At 36.6% G+C, this 21,451-nt stretch overlaps 1 protein-coding gene across 8 annotated transcripts in view; it reads right to left on the reverse strand.

Annotated features, from left to right (window-relative positions):
- Positions 1 to 21,451, reverse strand: part of LOC131028839 (DNA repair protein REV1) — a 189,645-nt gene that overhangs the window by 67,271 nt on the left and 100,923 nt on the right. For all 8 annotated transcript variants that reach the window (XM_059221380.1, XM_059221381.1, XM_057959199.2 and 5 more), the window contains one exon: positions 14,580 to 14,648. In XM_059221380.1, coding sequence (XP_059077363.1) covers positions 14,580 to 14,648 — 69 coding nt within the window. The remainder of the gene's footprint in view (positions 1 to 14,579; positions 14,649 to 21,451) is intronic.

Genomic DNA, 21,451 nt, shown 5'->3' on the forward strand with positions numbered 1-21,451 from the left:
CCACCATCCATGTACACCCCTTCATAGGCTGGTCCAAAAGATGTATGCTCTACCTAGTGAGCCTCTAGAAGAGGTAACTCCTCAAACTCTCCACAAATGACCAAGAGCCCAACAAAATACGAATCACTTATGTCTTCTTCTACATGTGTAGGTATAACACTAGTGGCTGATCCACTAAGTGTGTGTACAACTATCCCATCTTCATCTATGATTTAAGCCTTTAATGGGCTCTCTAAAAGAGGAAACTCATGAGCCTCATGATGCAAACTAGATACCCAAACAGAATTTTCTAAATCATACTTCTCCTCAAGTTCATGCAAATCTGAAAGTTCCTCGTGCTTGACCATCATACGATGGCTCTATTAGAATAATTAATTCTTTTAGTCAGTTACCTTTTTAGTGGTTCTATTAATGGTCATTTAGTTAGTCATTTAGCTTTTTAGTTTGTCATCTTAGTTGTCGACTTATATAGCTTTTTAGTTCGTTTAGTCAACTATTGCTTCTTTTATAAGAACGCATGGTTTTCTTTTTAGCTTTATATAATGTTTTAAGCTTTTTTAAGCTTTAGATTAACGGTTTGTTCTCTTTAGAACACCGTCTTGTAAAAACTTTATATACAGTTGTATATCAGTAATTAATTAATTCAATTATTGAATTATCATTCAATTATTTTTCATGGTATCAAAGTGGGTTGATGGGGTTTTATAGAGTTTGGTGAATTTTTAATAAAAAAATTCATAAGCCTCTACCTGGATATTATTTCCAAAAAAAATTTAATCAATTGTTGGGGTTTTTTTTCCGCGAAGGGTTTTTCTTGCAAATCGTTGGAGTTTGTTTTGGCGCCTATTTTTTTCGTCGACGATTTCCGTTTTTTGTGGGCAGCCATTTCCTACAATTTCTACAAATGGGTTTTCGTTTTTAGTGGTCGCATTTCCTATTTTGTCGCATTTTCTTGGGTCCGACTGCGTGATTTTTTCGCACATCTGTGTCTTGCGTGACGGCAGCAACTGGTGATTTTCGGGATTTTCGGCAGGTTTAGAGTGCTTCCTGCATTTTCGTGGCGGGTTTTTTTCCCCTGCCTTTCCTGTTTCCGCATTTTTTTTCAGGTCGCAGATTTCATAACGGGCTTTTCCAGATCACTGCAATGGCTAGGCCGCTAGGGTTTTGTTGTCACCCTTTTTTGTACTCATGGACGTCTTCTCCTACTCGCGCGATTGTGCCATTCCTTCTGTGAGAAGGATTTGTTTTGTTTTATGGGTTTTTTAATAATTTTTTGTCCATAAATAAATTATTTCTAGATTTTTTAATAATTTTTTGTCCATAAAAAAATTATTTCCAGGTTTTCTAATAATATTTTGTCCATAAAAAATTATTTTCGTGTATTTATGATTTTTCACTACAAAAAAAATTATTTAAGTTTTTATAATTTTGTCTTTAAAAAAAATTATTTTTGGGTTTTAAAATTTTTGTCCCTTGGAAAAATAATTTTTGGGTTTTATTAATTTTTTCCACAAAAATTATTTTTCTGGGTTTTCACGATTTTTTCCTCAAAAATTGTTCGCAAGGTTTATAATTTTACCTTAAAAATTATCATCTGTAATTCACACAGTTTGCATGGGATTTTATTATTTTGGGGTTTTACCAATATTTTTCCACAAAAATGATGATTTTTAACCTCTGAATTTTGGATTTGTCGATTTTGTCCTCAAAAATCATCTGTAATTCGTGGAGTTCACGTGAGATTTTGGTTATCTAGATTTATGATGGGTGTTCCTATCTTTGGGTTTTTACCGTTTTTTCCGAAAAAACGATGATTTATGAAATCCAATTTTCAAGGTTTGACAGTTTTTTCCTCAAAAACCGTGCTCTGTTGCATTGTATTTTGGGTCCTGGAATTGCTAGGGCAAACATCTACAACCGTGGTATCTTGAAGTCTGTTTTGGAGTTGCTGGAGCAAACAGTGCTTAGTACTCTTCTACAAAAGTTTTTGCAGTTTTTATCAAAATCGTGTTTGTTGCTGTTTGGAGGGTTTGCCAATTTTTCCTCAAAATTGTGGTTTCAAGCTCAATAATTCGCGTGTGAAATTTCTACAATTCACGTGTGAGAGTTACATCAATCATCCAGAATCTGCTATTCTCTGTCATTACCACTTTGCAGATCCTGGGAAGGTCTCCACGCAGTAGAGTGTTCTCGCGTTTGTGATCAAAAGACCTGCAGTATCTTCTGTTGGGTACTTAGTTGATAGAATGACCATTAAGGGAGGGTATTAGAATAATTAATTCTTTTAGTCAGTTACCTTTTTAGTGGTTCTATTAATGGTCATTTAGTTAGTCATTTAGCTTTTTAGTTCGTCATCTTAGTTGTTGACTTTTAGCTTTTCAGTTCACTTAGTCAACTATTGCTTCTTTTATAAGAATGCATAGTTTTCTTTTTAGTGTTTAGCTTTTTAACTTTATTTAGTGTTTTAAGCTTTTTTAAGCTTTAGATTAACGATTCGTTCTTTTTAGAAAACCTTCTTGTAATTCCTTTATATACAGTTGTATATTCGTAGTTAATTAATCCGATTATTGAATTATCATTCAATTATTTTTCAAGCTCATCCCTCAAATCTTGAGTGCCAATGATAGGAGACTTCACACTTCTATCATTCTCTTGCGTTACAGCTGACACGGATAACTAAATTTCTGTTGTAGATGGTGAAGAATGTGCTAAGCTTGACTCTATCTAAAAGTAGGTGTAGGTAATTTGATTTTATTACCACCAATGCCTCTCTGAGTACCTGAAAGTCTACAAAGGATAGTTCTCCTCCAAAGTTCTTATGTGATCCTGGAGCCCTCCAACAATAATCGGCCAACAACTTCCGAGTATTATCAAAATGGTTTATGGCTGCAATAATCATGTCTTCACTTACCTTAATTGGTTCTCCAAATTAGGCTTGTGAACAACATTGGATTTATTTAATGAAGAAGCTAATTGACCTTTAAGGTCTTGATTCTCCCCAAAGTCTTCTTCCACTAAAACTGTTGTGACCATTTCACAACATCAACCCATCAAAATGGGGACCCCCTCTTCGCTTCCAGCTTCAATGTCTTGGAGCATTTCATCTCCTACAATTCAAGTGAATAGGGTTAATGCGTGGCTCTGGATCCAATGGATCAAGGCCCAAGGTGCAATTCAAGTGAATAGGGTTAATGTGTGGCTCTGGACCCAATGGATCAAGGCCCAAGGTGGCAATAGGTTGAATAGGAGACGTCAAGTGGTATTAATTTGAGCAAGATAGGCAAGGAGGTTTGAAAGGTAAGTCTGTTGGATAGAAATTTCACTAAGTATAGAAGATTTTCCTTTGCCATCCAAGAGGTCTGATTACACCTCCATTAAGAGGCAAATCGCATTGGCAAAATTTTTGACTAAGAAGATTTCCATTGCCCTCCAAGAAGTCCGAACTGACTTCCTTTGCCTCTTCAAAAACCCCGAACTCACTTCCTTTGCCATCTCAAAACCCCGAACTCACTTCCTTTGCTACCTGAAAAGTCCAAAATGACTTCCAATGGCACGTGGGAAGTCGGAAATGGTCTTTGTTTTTCATGAATCACAATTTAATGCCTTGGCTAAGTAGTGACTTTGATCTTTTCAGTCAGCGATCTGATCTAGGAAACATTTTTTTCGACATCTTAAGAGGTTTGATGAGTTCCTTTGAAGATGAATGGATGATCTTAGGCGAATGCAGGAAAGACCTTGAGCATTTTTGTGCTTCACCTCAAATGCAAACCTTACCTTTGCTCGTTGACATGGATGATTAGCATGAGGATTGAAAAAAAGCATTGAAGTAATAAACACTTGATGGAGGCGAGCTATAGAAGGCGAAATCAAATCACTTCCTTTGCCCATTAAAAAGTCCGATCCCTCTTCCATTGACCATCAAAAAGTCCGATCAATCTTCCATTGCCTGTCAAAAGGTCTGAAATCATTTCCATTGACCATCAAAAAGTTCGAACCTTCTTCCTTTGAGGGTCAAAAAGTCCGAAATTCTTCTAAGTGTAGGTGTTGGCGCCAAGGTTTGAATTTAAGGGAAAAGCTCAATAAAACAATCAAGTCGGCCTTAGGGATGAAGATGTCTATAAATGTCAATTCAAGACTTTCATTTGAATCATCATATCAAAGCGAATTCCTTCTCTAAAAAAAGCAGACCAGTGATCTAAACCTCATTGAGCAGTGAATTTGATCAGATATAAAGCGAATTCATTCATATACCTTCAGCACACGGCAAATTCCCTGAGTATTATCAGTCATCTCCTTCGATTAGGTGCATCGATATAGGGTCAAAAATGTCAAAAATCAGAGGTATGTGCAATGTGCAGATAGGTAAAAAATTGGTGCAGGTCTGATTCATGTTAGTTTTGATCATTTTATTGAAATTAGACCTTTTGAGCAACATGAATTTTGAAGGATAAATTGCAGATAGCATTCTGAAAGTGTAGAATTCACAGCATTTAAGTAATTATTTCAGATTTGCTAGAGTTTAAGCTGTGTCTTATTCATTGATATAGTCATTCATTAGTGTTCCTAATGCCTCATGGGCATTAAATCAATAATCTAAATGCTCTTTACTCCATAATCCTAACTTAAATAATTCTCTTAGGTGAAGATGGCAGCGCCAAAGGCTAGTGGAGCAGGCACACATCAAGCCCTCATCAAAGAAGATTCAAAAGGCGAGGAGTTGGAGACTAAGATCACTTCCAATTGGAGCAACGTGGGAGATACCAATCTTGGGCGATTTGATGTCAAGAGATTCCGTAGCTCACTATACACAAGCAAGCCTTCAGAAACAGCTAAGAAGATGATCAAAAGTGGAATCATCAAGGCAGCCGGCTTTCCTCCCTCCGTTCAATGTTAAGAATTGATGGTCGAATGTGCTAAACACTATGATTCCCATACAAGGACAATAGTGGCACCCGATGGAAGAATATTTGCTTACCTATCAAAAGCGGCTATTAGTGAAGCTTTCCACCTACCTAAGCCAAAAGATATGATTTATAGAAGCACAGAAGGAGCTAAAGCATTCTATGACGATGACCCGGAGACATGTCTAGGAATCATCTATAAGTACTGGCTATTGAAGAGTAGACCTGGCAAGAGCAAGATGCCCAGTAGACTACATAGAGTTGATTTCAAGGAGGAATTCAAGGACTTAATCACCTTACTCAATCGGCGCTTCCCAAGCATTCTACTCTAAAAATTGGATGTTCTTTTTCATAGAAACAATTACACATGGGAAGGATATGATCAATTAGGCAAGGATTATCAGCAATAGCTTAGATGTACAACTGAGGAGGCTCATCCACACCAAGACATTCTACATGAGCTCCTATATCATATACTCTTGCTAGAAATTATGAGTATGCCATATTGATGTATAGAGGTGTAGTTGGAAGAGGACCTAGAGAAAAGAGCTTGTGAGTCATATACACAGTTGCTCCTCGTGAAACTGTTGCCGCTCCATTGAGAAATCCTTTCTTTTTTATTTTTTTTATTTTTTTGGATTTTCTATTTTCACTTTTTTTTGGATTTTCTATTTTTCACTTTTTTTTTTGGATTTTCTGGAATAAGAGAGATCTTGAATATCTCGGATTCAACTTGAAAGCTCAACTGGTTCCAGCTTGATTTCTTCTCGCGTAAGTCCAACTGACGACCCAACGATCACCTTCCATCGAGTGTTTGAGAAAAAGCTTTCCACTGATCTTCCTTGGATTCAAGAGTTCGTATTCGCTCACCTTTTTTCGGCTTCAATTCTGTCAAGCGTGGAGGAGGATAAAAAGCTCTAGAAAATTTCTTCAAATGCGATGTGACTTGACAAGATCTAACTTTCAAATGCTCAGCCCTCCTTCTAGCGCCAATTCTGTTGACGTGTATTTTGTACACTGCCTAACACAGAATAAAATACCCAAGGGTACCTTATCCTCTCTTGAATAAAGCCTCCGAATGCTGAAGATGTCGCGAAAAAGGATCAATCAGGATGACTCCAAGGTTCTTCGATGTAGGATCTCTACGTGTGGATAAGCTCTTTGTGGTATGATGTGATTTGCTGGAATCACAAGGGGACTTACATTCGATGATTGAACGTCTGATCTGCTTTGAATATTGCTGGAACACAGGATCTTACTAGCTTTGACTTGAAAAAAGGAAAAAAGATGAGGGCGAGGAAAGGATCTAATCCTAACACTAAGAATGTAAGAGCAATGAATGATCTTTGATGGAATTCTAACTAAGTCTTGTTTTGACATCCCAGGACCATCTCCACAAGGTTAGTGCGATCTTCAAAGGAAAGCTTTATGATGTTCAAATCATCACTGCAGGCATAGACACCATCGGGTTGATGCATATCAATGAAGAAGCGACAATTGAAGTTAAGCTTAGGCTGAATGATTCCAGTTGACTACGCAAGGCAAGTCTGCAATCAACAAACTGCTAGTAGTTTGGATATACGAATTTCACCATCAATCAAGCACATTTCTTCCACTCATCTAATAACATGAAATCAAATATGAGAAGTATAAAGACCATGCAAATTGTCGAATCGACCTATAAATTTCACCATTTCTTCAATGAAGTTACAAGTCTTTTACAACAACATCTTGGCAACAATCTTTGCCTTCTCTCTCTACTCTACCCTAATTGCTATTCTATATCTCTTATCTATCTTCTAACTGCTTCCAACTATTCCTAACTATTTCTAATTGCTAAAATTGCCTTTACAAAATGAAATGCCAGGGCTTATATAGTGCCTTCAATACAATTCGATGGCTTAGATCAATTCGAGATCAATGGCCAAGATTCAACAATGAAAACCCTAATTAGGGTTTGTTACAACCATTACATAACATTTAATGCTTGACCAATGATAAAATTGTATTGCTTGGACACATGTCCTCTCTAGAAAATTCCACCAATGGATAGCTGGGGTAGGTACATCGGAGTTTGTGCCACCTTCCATGAGTTAGGTTCATTGAATTTGGACATGCTGAGGTGGACCACACTGACTGGAGGAGTGATGACTGGGATGCCACCTCATCTGACACTTGTAACTTGGTAGATATTCAACTTGATGTTGTTGAGAAGCTAGCTTTAATTAATTCATCTGGAACTATTTGCTTCCTCAACGAACCCTTGTTCTAACTTCTTGTGTCCTTGATGTGCAAGATGATTGATGTACCTCGCCTTGGAATACTGGATTGGAGAAGTCGCCCTTGATGACGTTAGTCCAAAGAAGGCCGTCCTTGTCGATGCTAGGCTGGATCGAAGAAGGTCGCCCTTGATGACATTAGTCCAAAGAATGTCGTCCTTGTCGATGCTTGATCGTCCTTGATCTGGCTTGATTTTCCTTGAGGAGAGTCTTCCGACTTGTAGATCTTTCGAGCTTGGAGTCGCCATCTTGATACCTACACAACATTTCACAATTAATAATATATCTTGAAATCTAAAAATTAAACTTTAAAAGGAAGATTCAAGATTTTAATTAGGAAACTTCATGATAAATCTTGAGTTATCATTTCCTAATTTAGGATTTTCAAAGCAAAATTTAAATCTTCAAAAAATGGTGCCAAGGTGATTATGCCATACCTCCACTTGGGAATTAATTCTAAAAAAATGATGCAAAAATAGGAGAATTTGCTAGGCAAAATGTAGATCAAGACTCCCTTTAGCAAAATGCGCCCCCTTTAGTCTTCACAAGCATCAACTCCACCACCTCTAGCCTTCAACACCTTCAAAACATTTGGAATTTACCCTCCAATCTAGCAAGAAATACGCCTCTCCAATAGCCTTCAAGATGAATTTCGCCTTCCTTAGTCTCCACACTTGGTAGAAATTCGCTCCACACAAGCTAGATTTCGCACCTCCTTCCTTGCTTCTCCAAATCGCACTTGAAACAATGAGTGAATGATTTGAATAATGAAAAACACACCCCAAATATATAGAGCGCTCACCATTTCACCTCCCCATAGGCCGACTTGATGAAAATAGGCCAAAAAAATAAATAAAACTAAAAAGGAAGAGGCCGACTTAATTAAGCAATAAAAAAAATGATACCTCAAGCGCTCTTCTTTTAAATTTTAAATTAATAATAATTAATTTCGAAATGCCTCAATTAATTAAAAAAATGATTTTCCAAGGCTCAAAATTAATTATTAAATGCTATGCGATTTTCATTAAATGCCAATTTAATTAGAATTTTTAAAAATATTTCGAAGTTTTTTTGGCGAACTTGGCATCTAGTGCGATTTGCTAAAATAAGGCAAAAAATAATGAATTTTGATAACTTCGCTCTGGTCCCTTAGAGAGGGACAAGAGCGCTCCTGCATTTTTGTCCTCCATCCTTCATTTTTTACGTTCAAAACCTCATCCTTGACGTTCAAAATGGCATTTTATTGGGAACTTTGAGTTTAATTCACTTGATCTTTAGAAGGAGCATGCCTTAGAACATTTTTGCCCTAGTCCCTTGGTGAGGGACAGGAGCGCCTTGGCCAATTTTCATCGAATTTTGTGGTCTTTGTAACTTCATTCCTCTTTGAAGCATTTTTGAATATCATTCCAATCTTGTGCCTTGACCTAGATTCGTCCCAATTTGAGGAGGAAGGCTTGTTAATGTGTTTTTCGCCCTGGTCCCTTGGTGAGGGACAGGAGCGATTTTGCAATTATAAGCTCGCTTGTGCTTTGCTAGCCTTCGAAATTATCTCCAATGGACCGATTATGCCTTTCTTCATTCACCTCAAACTTGAAATTCGCTTTACCTTTGCCAGAAATTTGTCCTGTGAGAAAATCGCTCTGGTCCCTTGGAGAGGGACAGGAGCGCCTATTGCAACTTGGGTTGATTCTCTCCTTTGTAGGCCACTCAAGTTATATTCAACGAATAAAACACACTTCCCTTGACCTCTTCAAATCGCGAAATCACTTAAATCTTGCAAGGATAATGCAAATTTGGAATTCAAGCTCCGGTCCTTCAGTGAGGGACGGGAGCACTTTTTCATTTTTAAGCCAATTCATCCTTTGCTAGTCTTCCAAATTATCTTCAATGGATGAATCTTGCCCTCTTTCATTCATTTCAATCACGCAACTTGCCTTGCCTTTGCAAGAAATTTGTATTTTTAGAAAAGAGGGACGGTCCTTCAGTGAGGGACGGGAGCACTTTTGACATCTTGGCATACCCTTTTGTTCTTTAAATCTCTCAATTGCGTCCAAGGCATAAAACATCCTTCGTCCTTCCCATGCAAGTCAAGTTTTGCCATAAAATATCAAACAAATAGGAGAAACTTGAAAAAGTGGCACGGTCCTTCAGTGAGGGACAGGAGCACTTTTTGTCATTTGGGTTGATTTACTCCTTTGTAGACTGCTTAAATTATATTCAATGGACAAAACATGCCCTCCTTGATCTCTTCCAATCATAAAATTGTCCTGATCCTGCAAGAACAGTGCAAATTTGAAAATCAAGCTCCGGTCCTTCAGTGAGGGACAGGAGCGAATTTTGCCCTCTAGGCCAAATCTTTTCACTTTTCATCTCGAAATTCCTTTGCTAGGGAAGATTTCACCTTACTTCATGCTATGAATAAAAGTTAATGTCCAAAAAAGGTTTAAAATTGTGCATATAAAGAAAATCGCTTTGGTCCTTCAGTGAGGGACAGGAGCGCTTTTACCTTTCTAGACCAAAACTCCATCATTTCATTGCTTTTAATCAAGTCTGGATGCTCTATCACGTTCATTTCGTCCTTCACCATGCCTTTGATGTTTCAATTTGACCAAACAAGGTCAGGAATGACTCAAATAAGCCTTTTCGCCCTAGACCCTTGGTGAGGGACAGGAGCACTTTGCCTTGGTCCTTGGGAGAGGGACAGGAGCGAAATTCGCTCTGGATCCTCAATGAAGGACAGGAGCGAAATTTGACTTTTTGAACTCTCTATCAGGATAATTTTTATGGAATATAACATTTAAGTATAAGAAAGAAGAAAGATAGATTATATTCCATATATACTTTCAAGATGTTTGAGAGTGGTTTCAGACCTCCAGGAGTTATATTGCAAAATCTAGTTTTTTGAGGTTTTTCAGTTTCCAGACTTAGTCAAATTTCAGGATCAGAACATTCCAGACTTAGCCAAACTTCAGGATCAGGACATTCAGACTTAGCCAAATTTCAGGATCAGGACTTTCAGACTTAGCCAAATTTTCAGGATCAGGACATCACTCAAGCCGGACTTGCTATCCTATTGATCTCCCCGACAGTACTCAAAATGCAAAAAGGCTAACTAACAAAACCCTAAAAGACCAAAAAACAAACCCTAAAAAGTAAAAAAGAAAGGGTCCCCGTTTGCAATGGGGCGATGTGTGAAAACGTCACAACAATATCCAACATCAAAAGTTGAAGGAACAGAATGTGTAATTAACATTTGACTTAGCAAGAAGAGCAGAATTGTCAAAGGATAATGAAGAAAGTGCAAGTGCAAGTGGAAGCGCCACCTGATCAGCTCACTCCAAAGGTCCCAAGAGGAAGGAGGATCATGAAGAAAAGGTATCATCACGTAAAAGGCATAAATCAAATTTCGGTCATCCTTCTACTAGTACCACTTCCAGGCATGAAGAAGAAATGAATTCAAGTAAAGGCCATGAGAATCAAAGACTTGAAAGGGATTTGACTCTTGAGTCATGAGGTGAATGAATCAATGGAATCAACAATCCAGAATGACAGAGGTGAAAGGCGAGACAAAGGATAACAATCACAAGATCAAGAAGATCCCGCTCCCCACATTCAAGTAAGTGATGAAGATGAAGGAGAAGATAGTGATGGGACAACTTCCCCTCCTAGAGATGAACAATTGCCCGAAGAAACACCAGTGGGGGAAGGAAGATCCTCTATCCCAACATGGCTTAAAGAGAGGCTCACCAAAAAAGTAATAGCAGTGGATGAAGAACCATTGGGTGACTTGGATAGTCTCCTAAATCAGACTCAAGAAATCACTAAAAGGAAAAAGGCAACAAAGATGTCTAAAGTGATAAGGGATAGTACAAGTTCTTGAGCAATACAAATCGCCACTCCAATGGTTGATAAATTCGAAGGTGATATCACAGCAAAAGAGTATGATGTGGAAACTATTGATTTGGGTCCGCCTACCACTAAGCAAGCATTAGGTGATGTGAATGATTAAGTGAAAACAGTTCATGACATGCTTAGGATGGAAGTAGAAAAGAAAAGGAAACTAGAGAGAGAAGTAGGTGCATGGAGAAATTACTTCCAGCAATTCAAGGAGCCATTGAGACAGCATGATCCATCGGTTACACCACCACTACTGCTTCCTCCAGAATCAATGGATCATGCGGAGAAAATAAGGAATTCAGCACAACTAATGGATGCTTGGATAGACAAATCCTTCAAGTAGGCTAATAAATTTGTAAGAGATATAATGAAGATACTAGATAGAGCTATTAAAGTTCTTAGGAGAACTCAAGCTCTCGTGACAGCATTTGATACTTTTGTCTACACTAGGGACATCACTATCCCTGTCTTGCAAGTATTAAGGAGGACACCTAAGCAAATTTTGGTGAAGGAAGGGATATTGAAAGATGGACAGTCACCAAGCTCTCTGCAGTGGGGGAGCTTGCTTTGCATGAGAAAGGTTATCTTTGAGGATATCAATAATGGATGCAATCAAGTTGATGAAGAAATCCACCTGATCCATGACAAGATTGTAGAAGTAATGCAAATTATTCTCGAAAAGGAGAAGATGTCGGAATGAACATAGATATCAGCAATCTGGAAGAAAGGATAAAAGTCATTTTCCATGGAACTAATGGGTCAATCACAGAAAAGCAGCTAGATGACATACATGCACTCATGGTACTTGTCAGCAAGACAAGAGATTACGAGCCTGGATGGGATACTACTTTCGTCTCAACCTTTGAAGAAGTTATCTATCTGGAACAGCAACTAAAGAACCTGCCAGCAGCCCCAAAATAAACGAAATTGAATGCATGATGACTAGGTTCATTGAATTTGCCAAAAGAGAAAAGGAAAAAGGGAACAAAATTTTAGATGACAACTTGCTGTGATCCTATGTGGCAATGCATTTTCTTATTGGAGGTTTCCTCCTCGTAATTTGTGCCAAATGGCTAATGTGTTTGATAATGTTTATCTAGATAGGTTTCCTCCTCGTAATTTGTGCCCAATGGCCATTCGTCATACTTGGGAGCACTATATAACCCCACTCATTTTCATTTGTAAGAGATAAGAGGAGAGACTTAAAGAATTGTTGCTATTTTTGCTATTGGATTAATAAAAACATTGAATAGCGGTGTTTCTATTCAATCCTTGAAGCATTTGCATGATTATTCATCTTCTCAAATCAAGCTTTGAAATTATTTTAAGTATTTAAGTTGAATGATAGAATGTTGTGTATTCATGGTGGAACTCCTAATCCATACCACTAGCAGTTTGTTGATTGCAAATTCGCCTTGTGAGGTCAACTAGAATCCTTGAAAGTGCTTTAGTTCAATTGTTATTCAATCATTGATATGCATTTAATTGATGGTGTCTATGTTTGGTAATGATTTGAAAATCATCTAATTTCCTTAGAAGATTGCATTAGCCTTTGTGGAGTTGTTCTTGCATGTTGAAGCAGAGACTAATAGAGTTTCATCTAAAGTCATCCTTCATCCTTACATTCTTAGGAGTAGCTTAGTATCTCTCGACCCTCAACTTTTGCATTTTCTTTATTAAATAAGTAGAAGTAGTAATAGGGAGAAGAACTACATTGCATATCATTCGAGAAGTATTCCTTAGAAGTTAGATATTCATCCCTTAAGAAGTACGTAAGGCCCCTTGGATTGACAGCAATCACAACGACCAATTGAGCTTATCCACGAGTCGTGACCCGATAATAGAAACCTTGGAGTCTTCCAATTGATCACATAGTTTAGCAATTGGGAAGATTTTGCTTCAGAGGATAAGATACTTTTGGGTATTTTATTCTGTTTTTGATTGTGCCTAAAAACACATCAACAATAACCTCTTTGCATACTTGTCGATTTGGAACTAGGGCAGCGTTAGTTCCAAACCCAAAATCGTCATCATCAAAGTTAGTTGTCTCACTAGAAAGTGTTTCACACTCCTCATGCAACAATGATGGTACAACATCATAATCACTAAAGGTGTTCATGTCTACATAAGGTGTGTATCAATCCTAATCTCTAAATCACCCACAAGGAGACTCTTGCAACCTTTACCTGTACCACTATTTGGCTCTATTTCATTAGTGCCATTCTATTGAGATAAATTGTATTAGTCGCTTCCTTCTTTGTTGAGGAAGCAAAATCCTAAAAATCAATGTTTTCAGCTGCAATAGGAGCACCTGAAAATTCAATCTCCTTAGCATCAAAAACATTAGAGACAGTTCCTTTTTCACAATCTATCCTTTTGTGACAATTTGTTCTTCCTCTAGCCTCTTCACCTTTTTACCTGTGCATGGGCGATTAGGCTCCCAGGACCCTTTGCAAGCAAAGAAAAGTTTTTGTTCCTTAATACATTCTTGCTGTCCTTCTGAATTTTTTTACTGGAAGAGTTCCTTTCATTAACTTCTGCTTCCTTATGTTTCGATCTTATCACTTTATTACAATGCATCACAATGTCTGGTTCATTCATAAGTTCGGAGAGTCCTCTTATCAACTCAGAAATTGACTTACCAGAAGTATTCATCTTTTCTATCTGTTATACTACTCACAAACTCCACCTGATGGCAAGTTCTTAAGCTTCTATACCACTGTAATATCCAACCCTGATCTAGATATTTTTATACGAGTTTGTCCTTCCGATTTTTTTGTGTTTATACAATTTCTGATTTTTTTTAATATTTTTTGCATATAAAGGAAATGAAAGCTAGAAAATGAAATTAAACAGATCCTAATACTAAAGGTAAATAACTTCACCAAACCCACAAATAAACTAGGACACTGAGCTGCAGAACACTGAGCTATGCACCAAAAGGTCAGCTGAAGAGCCATAGAACACCCTCATAAGAGTCCCCTAATCACCATGTTAGCCTATGGGGACCAAAGTCATAGGCTAACTTCTAGAAGTATATGATTCTTAAAAGAGGGACATTAGATCATACCTCATTTAACTGAAAGAAAGCAATTTTGTCAAATGTTGCTAACTTAGATTAGAACACAATCCCAGAAATCCACTCTACATTCAAGTGCACAATACAGAAATTTTATCGATACATATATGCTCCTTATCCTAAACTTCAAATACAATGGATGATTGGCACAAATAACATAGTTTCATCTAACATAATTTATAAAATTTCGTTTATTTCATGAAATTCCTATAAAGGGTGCACAAACAAGATTGGAGGACAAACAAGATTGGAGGAAGATATGTCATAAACATAATGAAAATAGAAGTTAACCATCTCATAAGCATTAAGAGTACAGTGGACATCCCTCTCATGAAACTTTAAGAGTGCTCTGATAAGAACTATGTAATAACAAGTCAAATACAAATGGATACATATCCATGATGCTCTAGTAATAAAGATTACCTTGATGGCATGATTCTACTGCTTCTAATTTCAATACTTGCAGACCGATGCCCCTTACCTCTTTGACATCTGTAATTCATAAAAAAATCATATTCTTAAAACTGCCAGGCAGCCAACTATACAACAATGCTCCTTTAAGTACCATTAATGTTTTAGCCAAAAACCAACAATATATATCGTATATCATAAAATTGCTGGAAATAAAACAGCATTTACGATACTGCTAAAACCTTTCTCCATTCATTACTACAACCAAAACATCTACACACTCCAAAAAATAAGAAAACAGAGAGAACATTAGCCATTAAACTGATGAAAAATATAATTCAACCATCACTAGTTCCCAGATATGCAGTATACAACATCGATCAGACAATTTTTTGGCATCTAATATATGTTTGGTGTTTATGTGTTTAATTGAAAGAAAAGCAACCTTTTGGCAAATGATTTTAAAACCAAAAATCCAAATAAAATGATGGAAAAAACAGCTAATTTCTTTTTGATATAGTTTATAGATGAATGGCCTTCTAGATTCTAATTATCAAGTGATAAAGCTGTTTATCAATGAAAAAGGTTGATATTTCATCCTTACTCATATTGTCTATCAATCCCTTCTCATGCAATACTAAAAAAGATTAAGATCTTGTGTTGCACAAATCTTTACAAGAAACATGAACAAGAAGAAAAAGTGGCAGACACAAGATATACATATAGGTTGAGGCAGCAGATTGGCTAAAACTCATATCCCCACAATAAACAGCAGAATTCTATTAATATATCACATGTTTATACTTGGACTTTAGCATTACTTTGTCCTGCATGCTCATTTTCAGAGAACATGAATCCAAAAAGATAAAGAGAAGTAAAAACATGTTTTATTGTATATTTTATAGCTCATTTGTATCATCCAACACGAATCTGAAAAGACAAAGAGGAGAAGTAAAAGCATGTTTTATTATAAATTTTATATCTCACTTTTATCATTGAAATGTCACCAAGGTGCCTAATGCCCTGTCAATACTTATGGTAATGAATTAAGATGGCAAGATGTGCATCAGTAATATTCAGCAACTAGTAAGTAATACTAGTCAATATAATTCGACCATCAAAAACAAAAATGGTTAGCTTATTCAATCTGTGCTGAAAACCTTTGTAGACCAATTTGCATTTGGTCTTCTTTAAGTTTTTGGCTTACACCTTATTTTCAAGCTACAGAGGTTGGTAACAGGCGTTTCTGAATGAAATTCGGGTCCAAGAGCTTTGCACCCATCAAAATAAGCTACAAATGTAGCTCCACTTTGATTTTGCTCCTCTACCTCATATCACTCTTCTTCTGTTTGTAAGAACTTAGGCAATGGTCTAAATGCTAAACCAGCCATGTTTTTGATGTTTGCAGAGGCATTCCCTTCACCTCAAGGAGTTTGAACTGATCTTGGGATATTCACATTCTGCATTGTCTTAAAAAGCTGTGTCATAAGGTCCGTCATTTGTTTCTAGGCTTGGGTCACATTAACAATAATATTATACTGAAATTCTGCTTCGTCATTGTCTGTTTGAACCCTCTTACCTCTTTCCTCTATTTTCATATTTCTATTTTTAAACCCTGATTTTGTAACACTCCTCTTTCTCTTTGATAGAATCAAATGCCTCCTTGACATGGCTGCATTAAAATGTTTATCTGTTGACCCTATAGGGAGGCAAAATCAAAGCTATGAAACCACCATAATGCCCACTCTTAGTTTTTTGAGATTCCTATCTTTAAAAGAGTCAAGAACTTCTGGAATATGAAAGTTAGCAGAATATCTACCTAAGGTAAATACAACAGCAACATAGAGTTCAGCTCATTATGAAATGTTTGAGTTTGCTGGTGCAAACAACAATGTATCAAATCTGTTACTAACAAATTATCATTGAACATTGAGAATATTATTAGAAACAACATTTAGGAATCAAATAACAATGCTATATTTGATAAAAATGAAAGAACTCATATGCTGATACAATCTGCTATCATAAATACATACCACAGTGATAGGGCATTATAGGGGTACTGTACTGAGGTCACTCTAACTGCTAGTGAGGCAACAGTGGAGCATACAAACTCAAAACTAGAAGTACGCTACAATCTTCTCTGTACAAAATGAAATCACCTCAAATAACAAGAGAGTTTTCATCCTCTGCTCTTGACTGGAAACCAAAGGGGTTTTTGTCCTCTGAATCTCCACACTTTCGAGAGCTTTCATCCTCAAATGCAATAGCTTAAAACAGGTATTCAAACTATGAAAAAAGTTTTGATTTCATAAAAATTGAATGATCCCTTTTAAGTGACTTGCCTCAATTTTAGTCTCCATTATGGTGCCTTTATTTTGAATTCCCCTTCCCTCCAAAATTGCTCAATTAAAAATATTTGAATAGAATATTACAGAAGGCCTTATTCTGTTCCTTATATGCAGCCCACTCTACCTAACTAATAATTATATTTAAGATATCAATTTCCAATGTTTTCAATTAATATTACTTGGACCAACTTCAACCATTACTGTTAAAATATTTCCTAACATCATCCCTTAGCCTATAGGAAATAAAGTAATAGGCATTGCGTCTTCCAATTATTTTATTTCTGAAAAGAATACTTGACATGTACTTACAAAAAAATGAATGCTTTTAATATGCTTAAAAAATGGCAAGGGACATCTTAACATCAAGAATGACTATTGTCCCCTACTAAACCTACAAAAGTTTCAATTTTTTTAAAACACAAAAAATTAAAGAAAGGGAGGACAAGGAGTACCCACAAGGACCCCCACACCCCTTTACAACAACCTTAAACCATTGACAATGATACTAACATCAAAAAGTAAAAAACTGAATCATTTTGCATTTTGTGATAAGAAGACAAACAAAGAGAATAGCAATGAGAAGACGGGAGCATCAAAACTACATCATTTGAGGTTATTTTACTATCCATTCTTCATCTACACAAATCCTTTTGAACTTTTTTTTTTTTTTTTTCAAATTTACAAATACTGAGTGTTTTATTTTTGGTTTTTTATTTAATGTTTTCATTTGCAGTCGTGTTTTCCCAAAACAAAAAGCAAATATGAACAGCATTGAGGGTAGTGATGATGAAGAGATTCAGATTCAAAGAGAACTAAAAGCCATTGAGGTACCAGCAGATCTTCTAGATGTGAGAGTGTTGTAGGTATTATGGGTTCAATGAGCCATTTGAATGACCTTCCAATCTCCTGAAATCTTATGCAAAAGGCCCATTCAATTCTAATGTTTTGCATTCACAATTGTGTTTTCCACAAAATATATATATATATATATATATAAGCATCTTCGAGGGTAGTGACGGTGAAGAAGTTGAGATTCAAAAATGAACTAAAAAAAGCCATTGAGGTTCTAACTGTTCTTCTAGGTCTAGGAGTGTTGTAGGTCCTGTGGGTTCAATAACCAATTTGAATGCACTTCCAATCTATTTAAACCTTATACAACGGGGTGATTCAATTCTATAAAACCCCTTTTGCAATTTGCAATAGCCATAAATAAAGACAAGAAATAAAAAAATTCAAAGGGGAATAGAGTTTGGTTATGTCATTTGTGAAACAATGAATATAGGGGAAGCTACACAAAGGCTTGTTGTCATCCTTTGCATATAGGTCAACAAGAGGTAAAAGGACATGAAAAAATAACCTTGGCTAAGAAAGTCAAGGTGTTTATGTTGTTCCTAGAAGATGAGGCAAGAAATGAGGGAGTGTTAGTACAGAATCTACACAATGCAATCTAGTATGTCCTTGCCTACCCAAAATGTGAATGTAGAGAATCGGAAAGAAGATAATTCTCCCAAAGGAAAAAGAAGGGTTTAATGTCCCCATTTTTAACATAGAAAGTCAGCCAACAATAAACAATTTGTGGTCAAGGGAATGGCAAACCTTGAGCACAGATGGCTAGTAAGAAGTAAATGTTCATAGGCAATTAGAAATAAGATATTTGGAAAATCATGAAATCTTATGAATAAGACGATTTTCGCAATCACATTATGAGGTATAAGGATCAGTCCAAGATGATGGTCACCTTTCCTAAGAAGGATAGTGAGACCATCTCCATTGATTAAGAAAAACAGTATTATATGGGGAAGCTACACATCAAGGAGACAACATGATTGCTACATTCACGACATCAGATAAGGATTGCATCATGAATTCCTTTGTGACAATCAATCAGTCATCATCAGCAGATCCATGACTACTTAAGATAAAAGATAATCACAGGACAATCAACATGGCATCTCAGTTCTACACACTAATCAAAAGTTAAGTCATCGACATAATAACGTTAGCATCGGAACTACCAAACCGGAAGAAAATGATATCTAAGATATAAGAATTGCCATGAAGATACCAATTATCATATGAGATATGGATCAAGAGTAAGGAGATCGATGAATGGTAAAGAACAAGAAGCAAGGGAGAAATAACCTAGTCTTTATTGATAATCAATATGAAGGAAGAATAATCAAAAGATAACTATAATCACCAAGCATGGATGGGAAGATAGCATTAATAATGTTATCTTGATCGCTGGCAATATCAATTAATGATAGAGATTATTATGAATTAAGAGACAGCGACTAGTATTATTAATCGGTTTGAGAAAACAAGGGTTTAGTCATCGGTGATAACAGCATCTTAAGGATCGATAAATGAAGGATTCATATGAAGTGATAGTGCCTTGTATATTGCTGGGTGATATCCATTTGAAGTAGAAGACAATCACTAAAAGTTAGCATCAACTAATGATTAACATTCTTAATTCTATTGCCAATTATAATCAAGCATATCTTCATGAAGAGACGCCGATTATGAAAATCTAAACCAATACATGAAATGGTGCGATTAGGTGGTGATGATGAATAGGCATGAGTCATGTCTTTTGTCACGTGACTTATCATTCCAATTACAAGATATTAGGAGGCATTCAAAATCACTTCAACCATCATCGAACTTGGAAACTTATTTACTTTGAATCCTTAATTGGATCTGCTCTTGTGAGCATTGGCCAACTTGGCTTATTCGGTTGCAAGCATATAATTCCAAATCAGAGACAGTGCCATTGACTGCAAGGAAAGATCGTATATATCAGACACAGCATCAGATTATTGTTGCAAGGTTATATATCCATATTTGAAACAACAACCCATATCGCTCTAGGTGATAATATATACCAAACATTGCATGATTTAAGAGGTCATATCAGAGACAGAAGCCGATATTTCTACAAGCACTATTCATTGGCTGAATATTGTCGCAGCTATCTCTGGCTGAGCCTTTCTAGGAGTTGGCATTCTTCCTACAGAAGCATTTTGGTTCGAAGGTTAGATAGACATCAACAATAGTCGGAGGTCTTCCTATTAACATCGATATTGTGAAGGACAGAGGTGGTGTCGTTTCATTTCATTCCTGTTTGGGCAAGCTCTTACCATTCATAACAAAAGTCTATTCCATATCTAAGTTGGGCATATATTTTTTAGGCTTTCTGTAATCACACACTTCCACTCACGGGTAAGCGAGTATTGATTGGTGCAATGTCCCCTACTAGGAGGCTACCTATTTCACAAAGGTTGGCATACATTACTATGCATTATTATATTTTAATTCATATTACTAAACTAATGAATGAATTATAATTCGTAATACATTCAATATTTATTATATTTAGACTAATCTTAACTTCTTTCCTAACCCTAATGAGGGATGGGGATTTACTGTCATAGGGCACTGACACCAATCTACAAGGAGGCTCCCTCAGGGTTTCAGGCCTCCGTCCTTACCCCATCTTGGGCTCACCATCACTTGTGAGGATTTACCCGCCCCTCCCTACACACACCAACTTATCCTCTCATAGGCATTAGCAAAAGATCAAAGTCTAGGCCATTAATATGATAGTCTTTCATGTAGTATAAATGTATTTGAAATTAAGTATGAGTGTCATACATATTGCAGTCTACATTAATATTACTATTAAATTCTGCATAAGGACATTATCAAGCTTTATATATTAAGCATACATATTAAGCACATCCGCATGCATACTACCAAGAACAAGGATGTTACTGCCTGTAACTTCATAACAGTTATGATCTGATCTGATCGATGCTGATGTCGCTGGATGCTTTTGATTCCTTTCCTTTATCTATCAATGTGAGGGAGAGGTCACACCTCTTCATCATGTATGCCCTTTGGCAAGAGACACGCCCTTTCACTATGAGCAGCCTTTGAAAGAGTGCAACTCTTCATTATTTGTGAACTTTGAAAGGAACACAAACTTTCACAATCGGATCTGCACTTCTTATTTAAATCAGATATGCACTTCTGATTCCCAAATTTATCCCGTCAAAGGGCCTATACAGTTTTGAATTCTTCATCACTGCTACCTTCAGTGCTCTTCTCATCATCAGTCTTCCTCTTCCCTCAAGAGAATGTTTTGTTTTCACTCTCGATGTCCATTGCCCGATTGTACACATCGGTGTACGAGGACAAAGGCACTACTTTCATCTTCTTTTGCAGCGAAGGGATCAATCCCTCAGTGAACCACCTTCAGATCTGCACTTCTTATTTAAATCAGATATGCACTTCTTATTCCCAAATTTATCCCGTCGAAGGGCCTGTACAGTTTTGGATTCTTCATCACTGCTACCTTCAGTGCTCTTCTCATCATTGGTCTTCCTCTTCCCTCAAGAGAATGTTTTGTTTTCACTCTCGATGTTTTGTTTTGTTTTGAAATAGAACTCATTTCTTTGGAGCAAAATCTCCATTAAATCAAGTTTTCTGTATTTCCTAAGTACTGTTAGGAGTCGAGCATCTTTCAAA

Source organism: Cryptomeria japonica, chromosome 5 (genome assembly GCF_030272615.1).
Source record: "Cryptomeria japonica chromosome 5, Sugi_1.0, whole genome shotgun sequence".
NCBI lineage: Eukaryota > Viridiplantae > Streptophyta > Pinopsida > Cupressales > Cupressaceae > Cryptomeria > Cryptomeria japonica.